We start from the raw sequence: 14467 nt of genomic DNA, 5'->3' as shown, positions 1-14467 counted from the left end.
CCACATTTTCACATTCGGCTGTTTTTTCTTTCCCTTCTTCCTGTGCCAAGAGAATCAAGCCCTGGCTCCCGCTGCCGACCTGCCTCCCACCCTAAACTGAGCCCCATTCATTAAGCCCGCTCTCAGCCAGGGCAGGACAGGAAGGCAAACAGCACACAGGCCTGTGAAAGAGACACTCAGAGAGGTTATTTCAGGGGGGAAAACGGGGCAAATCCTTGTGGGCGCTTTCACCACTCCCCACGTCGACGCGTACTTGCTCCCCTTCCCCAAAAGAGGCTGCTGCCCTCCTCCAGCCTCTGCCAGCCCCTTCCCCTACCCAGCTCTGCCCTGTTCAGCCACGCAGCCCCCAGTGGCCTCATCCTCTGCAAGGCCGACACACTCAGGCCACCCCCCATGGAAAGATCAACTTCTTGGAAAGGAGGAGGTTTGGGCTTTCTCCAATTTACAAAACCCTCTGCCCTGGACCTCGGCCACTACAATCATCTTTTGGGGGGCATTCTTGCTGCAAAGGGTGTAACCCTGGGTTTTCTCCATGCCCATCGCCTCCCCTCCAGATACCCCCAAACCACTGGCATCAACCCAAAACACAGTCTCTTCAATTTCCCCCCACGGTACATTATTAATAAACTGCTCCAACTCCGAACTGAAAGAAGAAAGAGCTCAAACTTTGAAGCCTTGGGAATTAGTAAATCAAGAGCTAAAATTCAAAACAAATGCTCTTTCATGTGGATGTGGAGGCCCCCTCCTTTTTCTTTTTTGCAGTTTTGTTAAACCGCGGGATCCCTTCAGAGGCAAGCACTCTTTCCTAGTAGTTCCTCATTAATCTAAATGGTTGCAATTACCTTGGGGGGTGTGGGGGAGAGTTAATAATGCTTTTACCCCCCCCCCCCCAGTTTCTTTCTAGGACTGAAAAAAAAGCTTTTGGAACATAAAGCCCACCCATCTCAGAAGAGGCTGCATGGGGCACACTGTTGAGTGGGGCACAGTGTTTAGCTAGCCGGATATCGGCCCAGTGGCTCTGCCTGATGTCGTCATTTCCTCCAGCAGAGGAGACAGACAAGATGTTATCAATAAGACAAACCTTCCGAACAGCCCCCTTTCAAAACCTACCACTTCCCTTGCTTATTTCATGTGGTTCAGAGGGGCTGGGGCAGCTCCTTGCACACTCGGGATTTAAAAAATAAAACCATCTAACAACATCCTGAGTGTGTTATTTTGCCCAGACCCTTTCCTCGCCTTGGCCTTCTTTCTTTCAGGAACTCTCACAGCCTTCGAAAGCAGAAAAGAGGCAGTTCACAGGTGGCTCCAGGTCCTCCATCCTCCAACGCTCTGGTCCACTCCCATCCTCGCGCTCCAAGCCCCCTCCCCTCTCTGGGTCCCTCTTTTTCCTGTCCAGTTCTCATTAGGAGCTTTGAGTAAACAATACCCTCTGTCTCAGATAACACTCAGAGTATATACTGCACAGAAATAAAAACAAACAAGGTCTCCCTAAAGACAGTCTCAGCAAGCTCAATTCCTGAAGAGGAGAGCCTGGGAGGGAACTGGTTGGGATGAACCGAGCCTGAGTGACGCTGGACCAATTAGTCACCCCCCAGAAGACGGTGCACAACGGTCCCCCAAAGACACTTACAGCTTCCATCTGAGCTGCTGTGATCCTACACCAATGTCTCAAAAGCAAGAAACGACAAATGCCCAGAACTCTGCTGGAATTTCTTTCCCCCCCCCCCACCTCCGCCCCTCCCGTTACTTTCCTCTTGCTTTAGCTACTTCTTAGAAAACCCAGTGATGCATACATACTTGGGTGGGAAAAACAGGTAGAAACTGGATGTCTTTTGAAAAAAAATGGAAATGCCTCCCACTTATATTGCTAATGAGTTTCCGCAAGTTGGTCACTCTCTTCTCGAGTCCCTTAGGAACAAGGATGCTCGAGGTACCTAATGCCCCTCATCCAATCCCATAACCCTCCAGCACCATGGAAAACCTGGGTAGAGGCATTAGCGCCTACTGTCTGTAGGGCCCCGTGTCACTCTCGTCCCCAGAGGTGCACGACTGCATGCTGCACTAAGCTGGGTGGCAATTATGACTTAGAAAAGCCTCAAGGACATCGACTCTACACGTCCGTCCTACACTTAGGATCTGTCTTCAGCAAGTTCCTGAAAGGTGTATCCATCCCCTTCATGGCACCCAATGAACAAAGAGCAAAAGGAAAAAGAAAAAAAAAAGAGCTGAAACCTATGAATTAATGACGCCGAACGGAAGCCACCTATGTCAGGAGCTGCTTAACAACCACCACGAAACAGAGCACACCCCCAGTCCCAAGGTGGAGCCCATTTCCGCATCTGTGAGGTGGTGTCCTGATACGTAAGAGACTTCAGAATGACCAGCCGAAGGGGCTCAGAGTCACCAAGGATGCATCCAGTTTAAGGCACAGAAAGGTGAGAATCAATTCCAGACCGCCTGGGGTGACAGATGGCCGCCCCCATTCCTCCAGTACCCAGTTATTTCAAAAGATCTTGAAATTACCAGGAAAATCCGAGCAAGTGTCTTACCTGAAAGCCCCCCAGGGGCCAGATAATTCGTTCCCCCTGTTTCAGCGGAGGAAGGCACAGCATCTGGACAGTCTGCTGTGGATTTGAAAAGGGGAGAGAAAGAAATAAATACATAAAAACACCAAGATTAATTTTTAAGCACATTCTAAACACCATTAAAGAGAAACCACACATTCCAAACGGCTGCCTCCCAGCCACCAGGCTGATTATGAATGGGCTGCTCAGGCCTTGCTGCTCATCGTCAGACCACAGCACCTTGTCACTCGTCTGGGCAGCCAGTTAATCATTAGTCAAGTCAGGGTCGATCACAGACTGGATGGAATTTCTCTTTTATTGCGAGTCCCCCATTGAGGAAACGAGGTAGCTCCCAAGGTCAAAGGAGGCCCAGGTTCTGACTCTCCACCCTGGCTGCTGTCTCCCCGCCATCGCCCCTGCCTAAGAGCAGAGCCTCTTTGCTTGGATCCAGTAGCCTCTGATACTCTCATGGCCATCACCTTTTAAAAGACAGACGTCCCAGTTTTTCAGGACTTTCTCAGGACAAGTGTTGAGCTAAAGAGATTTCTTTTCCCTTTTTAATTGAGGTATAACTAAGTATAGGAAAGCACACGTATCTTAAGTACAACTCAATGCATTACACTCATCTACACACCTGTGTAGAGCCACTACCACATCAAGAGACAGAAAATTCTGGGCAAGACTCCCAGCTGGAGGGGAAATGTTCTACCTGCTTCCAGGCCTAGTCCAAACTCTCCGTATCTCTGGAAACCTTCCCGGGCAACCTTAGACCTGCAAGGCTCCCTGCCCTCAGTTCCTATAAAATCTTTCTGGCACCCAGCACTTGGGAGTTTCCTTCTGCTGTCTTTCCCTGATCTTCAGATCCTGTCTGTCCTAACTATACTATAAGCTTCTCTTCACCGCCTTTGTCACCCACAGGTACTCAGCATAGCAACCTAAATGTTGATGAGGCAAATGACAAATCGGAGAAATAGACTGGACAACCGCCCTCCAAGCAATTAACACAAAAAATAATGCCCACGAACCCCAACTCATTAGTTCCAGGAAACAAAAATACACAAGACCCTGCAAGCTTCTGGTGCATCTGTCCAATGCCAAACCTATGGAAATCCATAGAGAAAGGTTGGCTCAGGCAAGGAGCTTCCCCACTCTGCAACAAACACGCCAGGGCGGATGGTGCAATTTCAGTCCCCGTACCCAAGCCACTTAGCAGGATGTCCCTGGGGTGTGCATTACCAATTGCCCACTGGAACCACTTGGCCAAAAGAAGCCAAGGAAAAGAGCATCCCAGAAGCGGTAGCCCGTGGGAACCCTTTAGTAGCCCAGCAGCTGTCTCCATTCCCTGATAAAGGGAGATGGCGGGGCGGGAGGGGGGGGCGCTGGGCCTGGTCTACACATAGTCCTAAACCACCTCTGGGTTTCTATTGCCTGTCCCCGCACCTCTCTCTCTAATCCCTCTCTGGAAGTCATTCTCTCTTAGGCTGGAAGAAGAACTTTTCAAGAACTCTTCTAAACAGGGGAGGGGGAAGCAGAGGAGTGGTAACAGGCAGAGAAGAAAGAAAACACTGTATGTATGATCTCATTTTATCAGCATAAAGTATAATTCCTAACAGGAATATACAGTTTTACAGGATACACTTAATCAAATGGAAAACAATAGTGGAGACAGGAAATGGAGTTGCTTGTTAAATGGTGTGTACCCTGCACTTTCTAAACTACTTTGATGGCCTTTACCATGTTCTAGAGATAGGCTACTACCTACTCCCAAAGGGAGGACACCCCCACATTAAAGATGACTTATCCATGGCCACTCCCCCCACCCAGCTTTGGCTGGCTGAATCCCAGGGCAAGGTGTGTTTCAAAGGAAGGGCCCGGCATCTCAGGGCAGAGCTGGGACCACATTCAGGGTGTCGGCCTGTCTCAGATCAAAGGTAAGGCAGCTCAGCACTGGCAACCACAAGCGTTTTTATGAAATGGTGCTCTGCCCTTCTGTAGCGCCTTTGATCTCGGGAGGGATTTACAAACATTAATTAGGCCTCCCTACCACCCTTGTGAAGTAGCAAAGTATACCTGTTCGACTGGCACCAAGGTAAACTGAGGCGTCATTGACTAGCCCAAGGGGCCACCCAGTGAGCTGGGCCATACCCAAGTGCCTGTCCCACGGCTCTCCCTCCCCAGGCCATCAGCGTCCTCGCTCTCTTCCCTGCGGCGAGTTGGGCTGAGCCAGTCTTCAGCATCCAGACTGGCCTCAAGTGACTGCCGGGCTTGTAAAGAAAGGTCAAAGAGGCCACACCTCCATCACTCACCCACAGCAAAGCTCAGCCAAGACAGATCTCTCAAGTCAGGGTCTCGGCTTCTGCCTGTGTTGCCCACTCCTCAGAGCCCAGTCTGACACACTCAGAAGCTCGAGGCCATTCCTGGCTCCTACCCACTGCTAAACATGACGGAGCACCCAGTAAGTGCTGGGTGCTGTGGGAGACTCATTCCCCTCTCTCAGCAGCAATACAGTCCTAGAAAACAGGCCTGGGGAGCAGCCAAGGAATGAGCTGTTGAGAGGGTACAAGGTGAGGGAGCTGGGATCCCACTTCCCTGACCACGAGAGTGGTTCTCAGAGAGCCAGGGTAGTCCTGTCAACTTAGTTCTGAGCTTCCTTTTAAATACTGTCTGGGGCAGAGGAGCCAATGCCACCACTGCCACCAGCAGTATACCCCAAGTGACGCAGCTCTGCCCTAATCCACAACCCTGGTCACAGAAGGACAATCCACTACATTGGAATTATCACATTTTTAGGCATGCAGAATGAATGAATGAATGAATGAATGAATGAATGAATGAATGAATTACCTAATCTAACTCTTCGATCACCTGGATTTATAAAGAGGCCTGAAAAAGTTCAGAGTAGCCTGAGTGAAGAGGTAAAAGGCTAGACGCCCAGACTTCTCAACTAGGCTTTGGAGGCTCCATCTGCCAAACACACTGGCCAACTGGGTCCCCAGCTTAAGCAGGTACAGTGCACCCAGCAACAACCCCCTCCCCAGCCATCCTTCAACCCTTTCAGACCATGGGATACAGAGGACAAAAGGAGCAGAGCCAACAGAACAATCTCCCCCACCCTCCACTCCATAAAGTGAGATCTAATTTCAAATAGCATGCTCTTATTCCCTGTGCCATGGGGGTAGGGAGGGGTCTTCCTGACTTCAGCTTGCCACAAGGCAGGCACAGCCTCCCTGCTCCTAGGTTCAGCCATATCTCATGCTCCTTCCCAGAAGAGCCTGCTGGCTTGGGACCACCAAGCACCCAGGTCTACAAAGGTGAGGCCCTCACACAGGCTTTGCAGTGGAATGGTTTCAACTATAGCAAAATGGAGCTCCTGGTTTGGCTTTTAACCCTTGACTCTCTCCAAAGGCTGCAGGGCCCTGCCCCCTTCCCCATGGACTCTTCCCAAGCTGGACACTTCACAGAAAGGAGTCCCTTCGTTGTGTAACTGGTTAAGATTTTAACAGTCGATTTTAACATTGTAAAACCTTATGCCTAGTTCTCACCTAGTAACCCAAGACCAAAAATTCAAACTAGGGCTTAGAAACTTAAGAATGTAAGTGGCTGGTCTAAATTCTCCAGCCAAATACTCTCCTTCCACATATAAGGTGAGGAGAAAAACTTGGGGCAGCATCCCATCTGTGTATCTGACCTCAGACAGAGCCCCTAGCCACAGGGGCCAGCCCCAGACTTGGGGGGTGAGGAGGGCTCTCCAGTCTCAGACCTTCCACGTGTCAGGACAGTTCAGTTCCTCCCCTGGGGGCTTCCCCATCACCACCCTGAAGTCCTTGAATATCTTGGCCTTTTTTCATTCCTTTTATTCCTTTTTTTTTTTGCTTTGTTTTAAACAAAGGGTTTGGGTGAGTAACCAGCAGTTTGAGTTTCCGATTGGCAGGTTAATCACTTCCTATTGGCTCATCTAGAGAACTTCTCTCCCCCTTGGAAATGGCACATTCCTGTCTTTGTGGCTTCTCTGTTTACACACATTTTGCTACCTAATGTCAACACTTGCTAATGAATAAATATATCACTCCACTCACTGAAAATGAGGTCCTGGCCTGGCAGAATGACTGCTTAAATCCTGTGAACAGATATTTATCCCAGCATCTTTGCAGGAAATCCAAGAGAATGTAAGCCTTCCCCTTCTATGATTTTAGGTTTCTGGGAACATTTACCCTTATGCTCTCTTGCACCCCCACCTCCCAGGTGACTAGTCTCTATCTTTCTCTTTTAAGGAAAACCTCCAAATTTGAAGACTACGGAAAGAAAAACAAAAACAGGGCAGAGATGGCCCCTTGGAGAACTAAGCTCTTGAAAGAATTCTTGAGTCTTAAAGTCAAAAACCCAATCAAGTTACTCTTTGAGAAAACAGAGCTTGGTAGTTTCAGTTAACATTTGTTACAAATACAGAAAGCTGGTTATCTCCTCATTAATGACCATTTATCTGGTGTTTTGTAAATCGAAAGCAAAATATCACATGCTTTGCAGGCCACTTATTAGACCGGCATCAGGCAAGCAGCAACGCCTTCCCAACTTGAGGGAGCGGTGGTGTCCCTGGAGGGCTGGGGGGGAGGGGGGGGCTGTGGGCTTCGGTTACACCGTTCATTAAAGTATTTAATTTATGACAACACCCCAGCAGAACTTTTAATTAGTGGGGGGGAAAGCCCAACAGCCAAAACTCATGAGGCAGAAGGACCTGTAGAATTCCAAGAGCGAAAGGAGGCCCAACCCTTCACTGCTCCCAGAAGCTTGGCAAAAGAAAGTCACAAACATTGCATTTCTCAGGCACCAGCATACAAGGCACACAGTATCAAAGTTACAATCCCTACTTTTCAGCTAATGAAATTCCCACTGTAAGGAGGGGCTCCAGGACACAGGAGCCATCCATCCCTGTTGTTACCCCACGTCCCAGTTTTGCTGACCCTCCACCCCCCCAACCCCCACCAGCTCCATAGGGCGAGCCCCTGCACTGCCAGCCAGTTGAATGCAGACAACCGCAAGAGGATTGGTGCCAGTCTCAAATGAGCTTTTGCCCTGGCCCTGTGCCATCCGGTGACAAAGCAACAGGCAGGCAGAGCTATGCTAAAAACTTTCATAGCACCTACCAAGAATTCTGAGAAAACCCAGGAGGAGTGCTGACTTGCAGGGGACCAGGGCAGAGGTATTGCCTTTACTTCTTAAATTTTCTAACCTCTTACTCCAAGCCAAAATCTTCTCTGCACCTTTAAAAACTGCCTTCCCTTCCATCAAATTATCCACTCTTCTCACTGACTCCTCTGGCACTCACAAGTCTCCGAATTTTCCCATCAACCTATCTTGTTTGGTTCCCCAGACACTTCTGTGTGGGTCAAATTCCACGTGTTAAAGCTGAGCCAACTTTGGTCATGGCGTGCAAATATATGAAAAAGGAGCAAATTGTAAAATACATCTAGGTAACGTTTTTGAGGGGGGAAAAAACGCATATAATATAATCTCCAGCCACAAGAACAGAAAAATCTACCAAACTTCCAACAGAGGAAACCTATAATCACCTCCGCGCAAACCCAGCGCCTCCCCAAGAAGCCGCTGCCCGGGACAAAAAAAATCCGCGTTCTAGAGGCTCCGTTTCTAACTTAAGAGAGGAAGGATATTTTTAAAATTATCTACTCACCAGTTGGTTTGAGAAAATCCATCGGGTATCTGGAGTAAGGAGGAGGGGGAGACTCTGGAATTAAAAAAGTAAGAAAAAATAAAGGCCGAGCCATGAGAAAGAGAGATAGAAACTTATGATAACAGAGGCATTCTTTTAGCCCAACTGTTTGTCTTAGCTGTGGGGGTTGGAGGCAGGGCCGCGAGGCGGTGATTGCCTTGATATTTAGCTGTCAGATAAACAAAAGAGGCCGCCTGGCGCCAGCCTCGGCGCTCCGCTCCTCCACGTCTGCGGCCGCCGCCGCCGCGCTCAGTCTGCCCGGCAGGAAACTACCCGCACGGCCGCGACTCAGCCAGGCCGCGCACTTCACCGTTCCCAAAGCCGGGGTCGACAGAGCCCCCCTGCCCCCCCATCCCCGAACTTGGGACTCCGCATCCACCGCCCTCCGCCTCCCCCCCCACCCCGCCGCCGCGGCCCGCCCCCCAGGGGCGCAATTCATCTCCGCTCCCGCCGCTCGGGTCTGCACCCGCGCGGGGAATGCAGCGCTCCGCTTTCCCAGCCCACCCGGGAGACGCGCCCCAAAATGCGCTGGTAACTTGGGAGGATCTCTGGGCATCCCGGGTGCACGCGCGCGCGCGCGCGAGCACACACACACACACACACACACACACACACACCCGCACCGCACACAGACGTAGAGAAAAGAGAAGCCATGGAAGAGGCTGGATAGATACAGAGAAGGAGGCTGGGGTCTCAGTCCAGGCCCCAGCGCAGTTAGGGGCAGCACCGTCACGGAGGCGCTGCAGGCAGACCACTCTAAGGTCAGTTCTGTGCTTTCCTGTGCTAGAGGAAAGGAAAAGTAGGGGACATCCAACTTCCCGACTCCTTGTTCTTTACAGAGTTCAGACTAGATACCCAGTTCATCCTCCCATCCTAACCTAACCCAAATCCCCAAAGCTGCGCAGCCAGGGCAGTATCCGGGCCACTTGTGCCCTACGTGACTCTCCTTATTTACTAAAGGAGCAGAGACTTCCCAGCCTTTACAACTCGCTGCTCCCAGCCTTCCTTGGCGGGCTTGGACCGAATCCAACTCGGCCACACACCTCAACGCCTTTCCGGGTTCGGGGGAGGCGTGACCCCTACTTCTCTGTGCACCCCCTAGCTGATCCGGAAATGAGAGCGTCTAATTTTTAACCGCGTGTCTGCAGAACGTGCATGAACATTGCTTATAGCCTCCCTCCGGGCAACAGAAGAGAAAAAAATGGAAGGGAACCCCCAGGGAATGCCCTTCCAGTTTCCCCGTGTTCTTTCTCTACTTTAGTCCCCAAGTCTCCTCCCAGGAAAGACTGTACACTCCCCTCCGGAGAGGTGGCTGCACAAACACACAGCCCACGGGGCTTTTCTTCCCCCACTTTGAGCGCCAGGGGGAGGGGAGGGTGGGCGCAGAACAACTTCTTACCTAGTTCGCAGAGTCGGCTAAGGTGATGGGGGTTGCAGCACACCAGCTCGGGGTTGATCTTCCCGTAAGATTCACAGCAACACAGCCTCTTGACTTCCGAGGAATGCCTGAGATCCGGCCACCTGAACACTTTGCACAGCAGGAGGGGGAGCGAGTAGGACGCGGGCGGCTGGGCTGGCTGCGAGCCGGCGGGCGCCCCCAGGCCCAATCTGCAGTCCAGGCGGCCGGGCAGCAAGAGGCACGCGGTGCGCGTACCGCCGCGGGACTCCACGGCCTGGAGCAGCAGCTCCAACTGCCGTTCCTTCAGTTTCTTGAGCACCGAATGCGTGAGCGCCTTCAGATCTGCCTCGGCGCCCCCGGCCGCGCCGGTGCCCGCGGCTGGGGGATGGGGATGGTGGTGACCTTTGGCACCTCGGACCGCTTTGCCCAGGCAGCAGCCAGCCCTGCCCGCGCCGCCGCCACCGACCCCATGCGCCCGGCCGTCTGTCGCCCCTTCTCCCCGCAGCTCGCCGCCTCCTCCTCCGCCTCCCCCCGCGCCCTCCTCCTCGTCCTCGCCGCCGGGCGCACGGCTCCTCCAGAGACGCCGGACGAGCGCAGATCGTTTGGTCCTGAACATGCGGGGCGAGGAGGCGAGGAGAAAAGTCGTTTGCCGGCTAAGGAGCGAACATGACCTCCGCACACCATGAAGAAGTCGGGCGCCGAGTTGGGGCAGCAGGCGCAGGCGACAACAGCAGCAGCAGGGGCCCGGGCAGGAGCGGCGGCGGCCCGAGGGGCGCTCCGTGGCATGCGCCAGTCTCCCGGAGGCCGGGGCGCGCACGGGGGCCCGGAGGCGCCCGCCGGAGCTCGGGGGCCTGCGCTCCGGCTGCCCCACCCCGCGCCGCCCGCGCCGTGCGCGGCTCTCGGGCCCCGGCGCACCCCGGAGGAACGCGGCTGCCGCTTCCCTGGGGGCGACGAAGCCTGCCCGGGCCGGCGCCTCCCAAAAAAGAGGCCCCCCCGCAGCGGCTTCCAAGTGTCGGGCTCGCCAGCCTCAGCTTCCTACATGGAAGATCCGCGGGGGCAAAAACGAAAGGCGTTCGGCTGGGCTGGAAGGAGGAAAAACCCTCTTTCCCCCTTGCTAAGTAACTTAATTTGGGGGTGGGGAGAAGCAAGCAATTAAAAAAAAAAGGGAGGCACGCGATTTATTTTTTTCTTCTATATCCTTAGTAACCAGATCTCGAATTCCGTGCACAAGAAGACTCGGGGGAGGGGGCCGAGTGGACTTCAACCCGCATGAGATGTCTGGCGAAATAAGAAGGCTCTCTCAAGATTTAAGAACCAAATATGCAAAGCCCCAAAATGAAAACCACCACCTCCTCACACCCTGGAGGTCTGGGGCCGTCCGGTTGAAGCTGGGGTTTAAAAAAAAAAATGTTTACAAAGTAGAACAAGACGTTTGAAGGGTGGAAAAAACGTATCCACGAGTTACATCCCCCTTTCTTCCTTGCAGATCCCCGCTGATCTTCCTCTCCTTTTCTTCTGCCCCCCCAAAAAAAGAAAATCGTATATTTTTTTTAATCCACAGAAAGCTTTGGCTAGGCTGCTTCAAGTCTCCGCATCTGGGTGTTTTAGGGGAGTCTCTGGTCTTTCCTCCTGCGCTCCCTAGGGCTCCGGTTCTCGGCGGGGACTTCCTCGGGGCTGGCGGGGGCGCAGGGGCAGAAGATGCTGCGGCGGCTGCGCCCGGCAGGGCTGACAGCGCGGGGGAGGGCGGCGCGGCGGCAGCGGGCCCCAAGCGGGTCGCGCGCTCTCGCCCTCTTGGGCGCAAGCTGCTAGCTAGTGCGGGGGCCGCCGGCGCCCCCTCCCCTGGCCAGGGCTGGCTGCCGGGGCTCCCCGTATGGGCTACTCGCCCCGACCCCGCTGCGGCGGCAGGAGGCCCCGGTGTCCTCACGCCGCCTCCGCCTCCGAGACTCTCCTCGTCGCGCCCGGGAGCTTCCTTGTCCCCCGTCCGCCCTCTCCTGGCGCTCGGGTCCTTCGGCCGCCTCCGGGGGCTCGCCGCGCAGCACTCAAGGGCTCCGGGGCCGAGCTCTCGGCAGCTCGGCGCCGGCAGGCTGGCTCTGTCTCCCGCAGCTCTCTCCCGCTCGGCGAGCGGACCGAGCACGGCGCCCGGCTGGCTCGGCTGGCGCGGCTCGAGGACGGCTCCTCCGTGCGCCGAGAGCGAGCGAGTGTGCCCCGGGCTCGTCGCCTCCCGCAAGGCCTCCCGCCCCCGCCCCCTTCCCTCCCCCTTCCTCCCCTTCCCTCTCCCGCCCCCAGCCGCCGCCGCCGCCTCCTCCTCCCTCACCCCCCCCCCCCCCCGCGGGCCCTCTGCTCTGCTGGTTCCACTGCGCAGTGGCGCGCCCGGCTCCGGCCTCGTCACGTGGCCGTCTAGACACCCTGTCGCTTTAAAAAAAAAAAGCGATTGTGTTTCGCAAACAACAGATCGGGTTTCTAAAAGCTATTTCTCCCCCCACCCTTTGCCCTCGCCACCCCCTCCCAAGTCTGCAGGGAGGGGGGGACCATAGGTGGGGGGGGGCGAATAAAGGTGGGGAGCCAAAAAAGCTCCCAGAATCGACTGAGACCTGGCCGGATCAGAGGGGAAATGGGAAGCCCCGAGAGCACCCAGCGGGCATCGCCGGCGAGTTTTGGAGCGGAACAAGCCGGTCGGTGGCCCGATTTAGACCCAGCTGGTGGAGCTTCGCGGTGGCTGTCCCGCGCGCTCACCCTAGCGCTTCCATTCATTCGTTTTGTTTTAAAGGCCTTGGCGGCGGATCCCTTGGCCGCGCGGGAGGGAACGGGAAGGACAGCGCTGTCTCGATTTGAAAGACATTTACACCGGACTGGACGGAGGCCCTGGGAGGTGTGCACTGGAGGGAACAGCCGGGCTGCTGAGGGCTGGAAGGCGGCGCGAATGTGACCTCAGCGGCGGCCGCGCGCTCCCTCCCGCCCTCTCCCGCTCCGGGCTCGGGTTTCTAGGACTGCCTGGAGAAGTGTGTCTTGTGCACAGCTCTGGAATGCATTTGGCCGGCTGACGAGCTGCAAGGGGCAGCATCCTGGCGGGAGGGGGCGGGGGTCACCCGCCCGCCGCCGGCAGGTTTCCTCTGGAGCCCGGAAGACCTCAGCCACCCCGCCTCTCGGCCGGGGAAGGTTACCTTTGGAGTAAACCTGCCTAGCATATGCATATGCTACCGGGCCTGTTTCCGCGCCCAGATCGGCCCCGTGTCTTTCAAGGTGCTTAGGTCAGAGAGTTTATCCCCTGACCCCAGGTTTGAGAGAAGCATAGACCCGCTGGCAGATAACTGCATGGAAATGGGTTAAGCATTGGTAAGGCAAAGGACCAGAAGAAGCGATTACTTAGTGAAAGCAGATGGTACCGAGAAATGTAAATTTAAACGTATAGGCATCAGTATTGACGAGGACACTAGTTGGCATGGTGATCTAACCTCACATATTATTCAGTGAAATAAGATTATTTAAAAAAGTCATTTAGAATTTTGAGATCGGGAGGACAATGAAACTCATTGGGGGAATTTAATGAATCTTTAGAAAAGGTGAAATGCACTATTATTATTTTCCTAGCTAAATTATACGTTCTTAAAAGGAAAAAACACAGATGAATCTTAGCTTTATAGCTCAGCCCCGTCTCTTCCAGCAACTTAAAGGTGTCTGACATGCAATAGATGCTCAATAAATATTTAGGAATCAACAGAGTTGAATGGAACTTAAAGGGGCATTTGGACCGCTCACCTCAAGCCCACCAAAAGCACCTTTGGAGAAATACATGAGAGAAAATCAGGAACAATGGTTACATGACCATCTCCAGGCAAGGGGGTCCTGAAGCTCATTGACCTAGAAGATGCCAAGCAGTGCATAAATGTGTTGTAGGACAGGGAAGAAGCTGGTGCTTTCAACATTATTTTGTAAGGCCACATAGGCTGCAATTGTATAAAATCATAATTTTGTTACAAATAAAAATGTTTATTGAAAAGGACATTGAAACTTCGTGTGTGTGTGTGTGTGTGTGTGTGTGTGTGTGTGTGTAACTTTCTAAAGAGGCAACCTGCAAAGATAGCAGCCCAGAAAGCCCAAGAGAAAATGGAGGATGGGGAGATTTGGATGTGGGTGATCCCATCAGCATAGGCAGGGAAAGATGGAAGACACAGAAATGGGACTTTTGAGGTGTCTGGGAAATGTATAATCTTAGAAAAGCTTAGAAAGAATACCAGACTAGAAGTCAAAAAATCTGAATCCTGTCTAGGGCTCTGCCACTCACTGATTAAATAGCTTGCATGAGTGGTGATCCTCACATTAGCAGAGCACTTGGCAGGGTTTAAAAAGCTTTCTGGACAAGTTTCCTGCCCTCTCAGGGTCCCATTCCCTCTCTGTGCTCTGGGCCTCACTAGAAGATCTTCGCTTTTTTTAAAAAAAATTATATTGGGGGACAATATGTTTCTCCAGGGCCCATCAGCTCCAAGTTGTCCTTCAATCTAGTTGTGGAGGGAAGATCTTTGCTTTTTAGGAGAGGCGAGGCCAGGCTGCAAAGTGACAGGAAGGACTTAAATAAACAGAGAAAGCAAATGTCATAATTTGAAGTAAGCTTTCTTGGCTAAATGGAGAACCTAAAGACTGGGAAATCTGGCCAATGGTGCTGACACCCTGTGATGAGAGGCCAGAGCATACACAGGGCAGGTAGGTTTAATGGGTGTTTCAGGAGTTGAATCTGACGTCACAGCTTGTCTGGGTGGAACATGCATATACTTGCAGAGATAT

General features: G+C 53.2%; 1 protein-coding gene across 2 annotated transcripts in view; it reads right to left on the bottom strand.

Moving 5' to 3' along the window:
* Nucleotides 1–11521, bottom strand: part of SMAD7 (SMAD family member 7) — a 30827-nt gene extending 19306 nt beyond the window's left edge. The window contains exons 1-3 of one of the 2 annotated variants that reach the window (XM_019721390.2): nucleotides 9689–11521; nucleotides 8251–8304; nucleotides 2550–2624 (exon numbers count right to left, since the gene is read on the bottom strand). In XM_019721390.2, coding sequence (XP_019576949.1) covers nucleotides 2550–2624; nucleotides 8251–8304; nucleotides 9689–10304 — 745 coding nt within the window. In that variant the 5' untranslated portion in view covers nucleotides 10305–11521. The remainder of the gene's footprint in view (nucleotides 1–2549; nucleotides 2625–8250; nucleotides 8305–9688) is intronic. The other variant, XM_019721398.2, reaches the window with a different exon arrangement.
* Between the last annotated feature and the right edge of the window lie 2946 nt (nucleotides 11522–14467).

This window comes from Rhinolophus sinicus, linkage group LG09 (genome assembly GCF_036562045.2).
Source record: "Rhinolophus sinicus isolate RSC01 linkage group LG09, ASM3656204v1, whole genome shotgun sequence".
NCBI lineage: Eukaryota > Metazoa > Chordata > Mammalia > Chiroptera > Rhinolophidae > Rhinolophus > Rhinolophus sinicus.
This window is presented reverse-complemented; position numbering and strand designations above follow the sequence as displayed.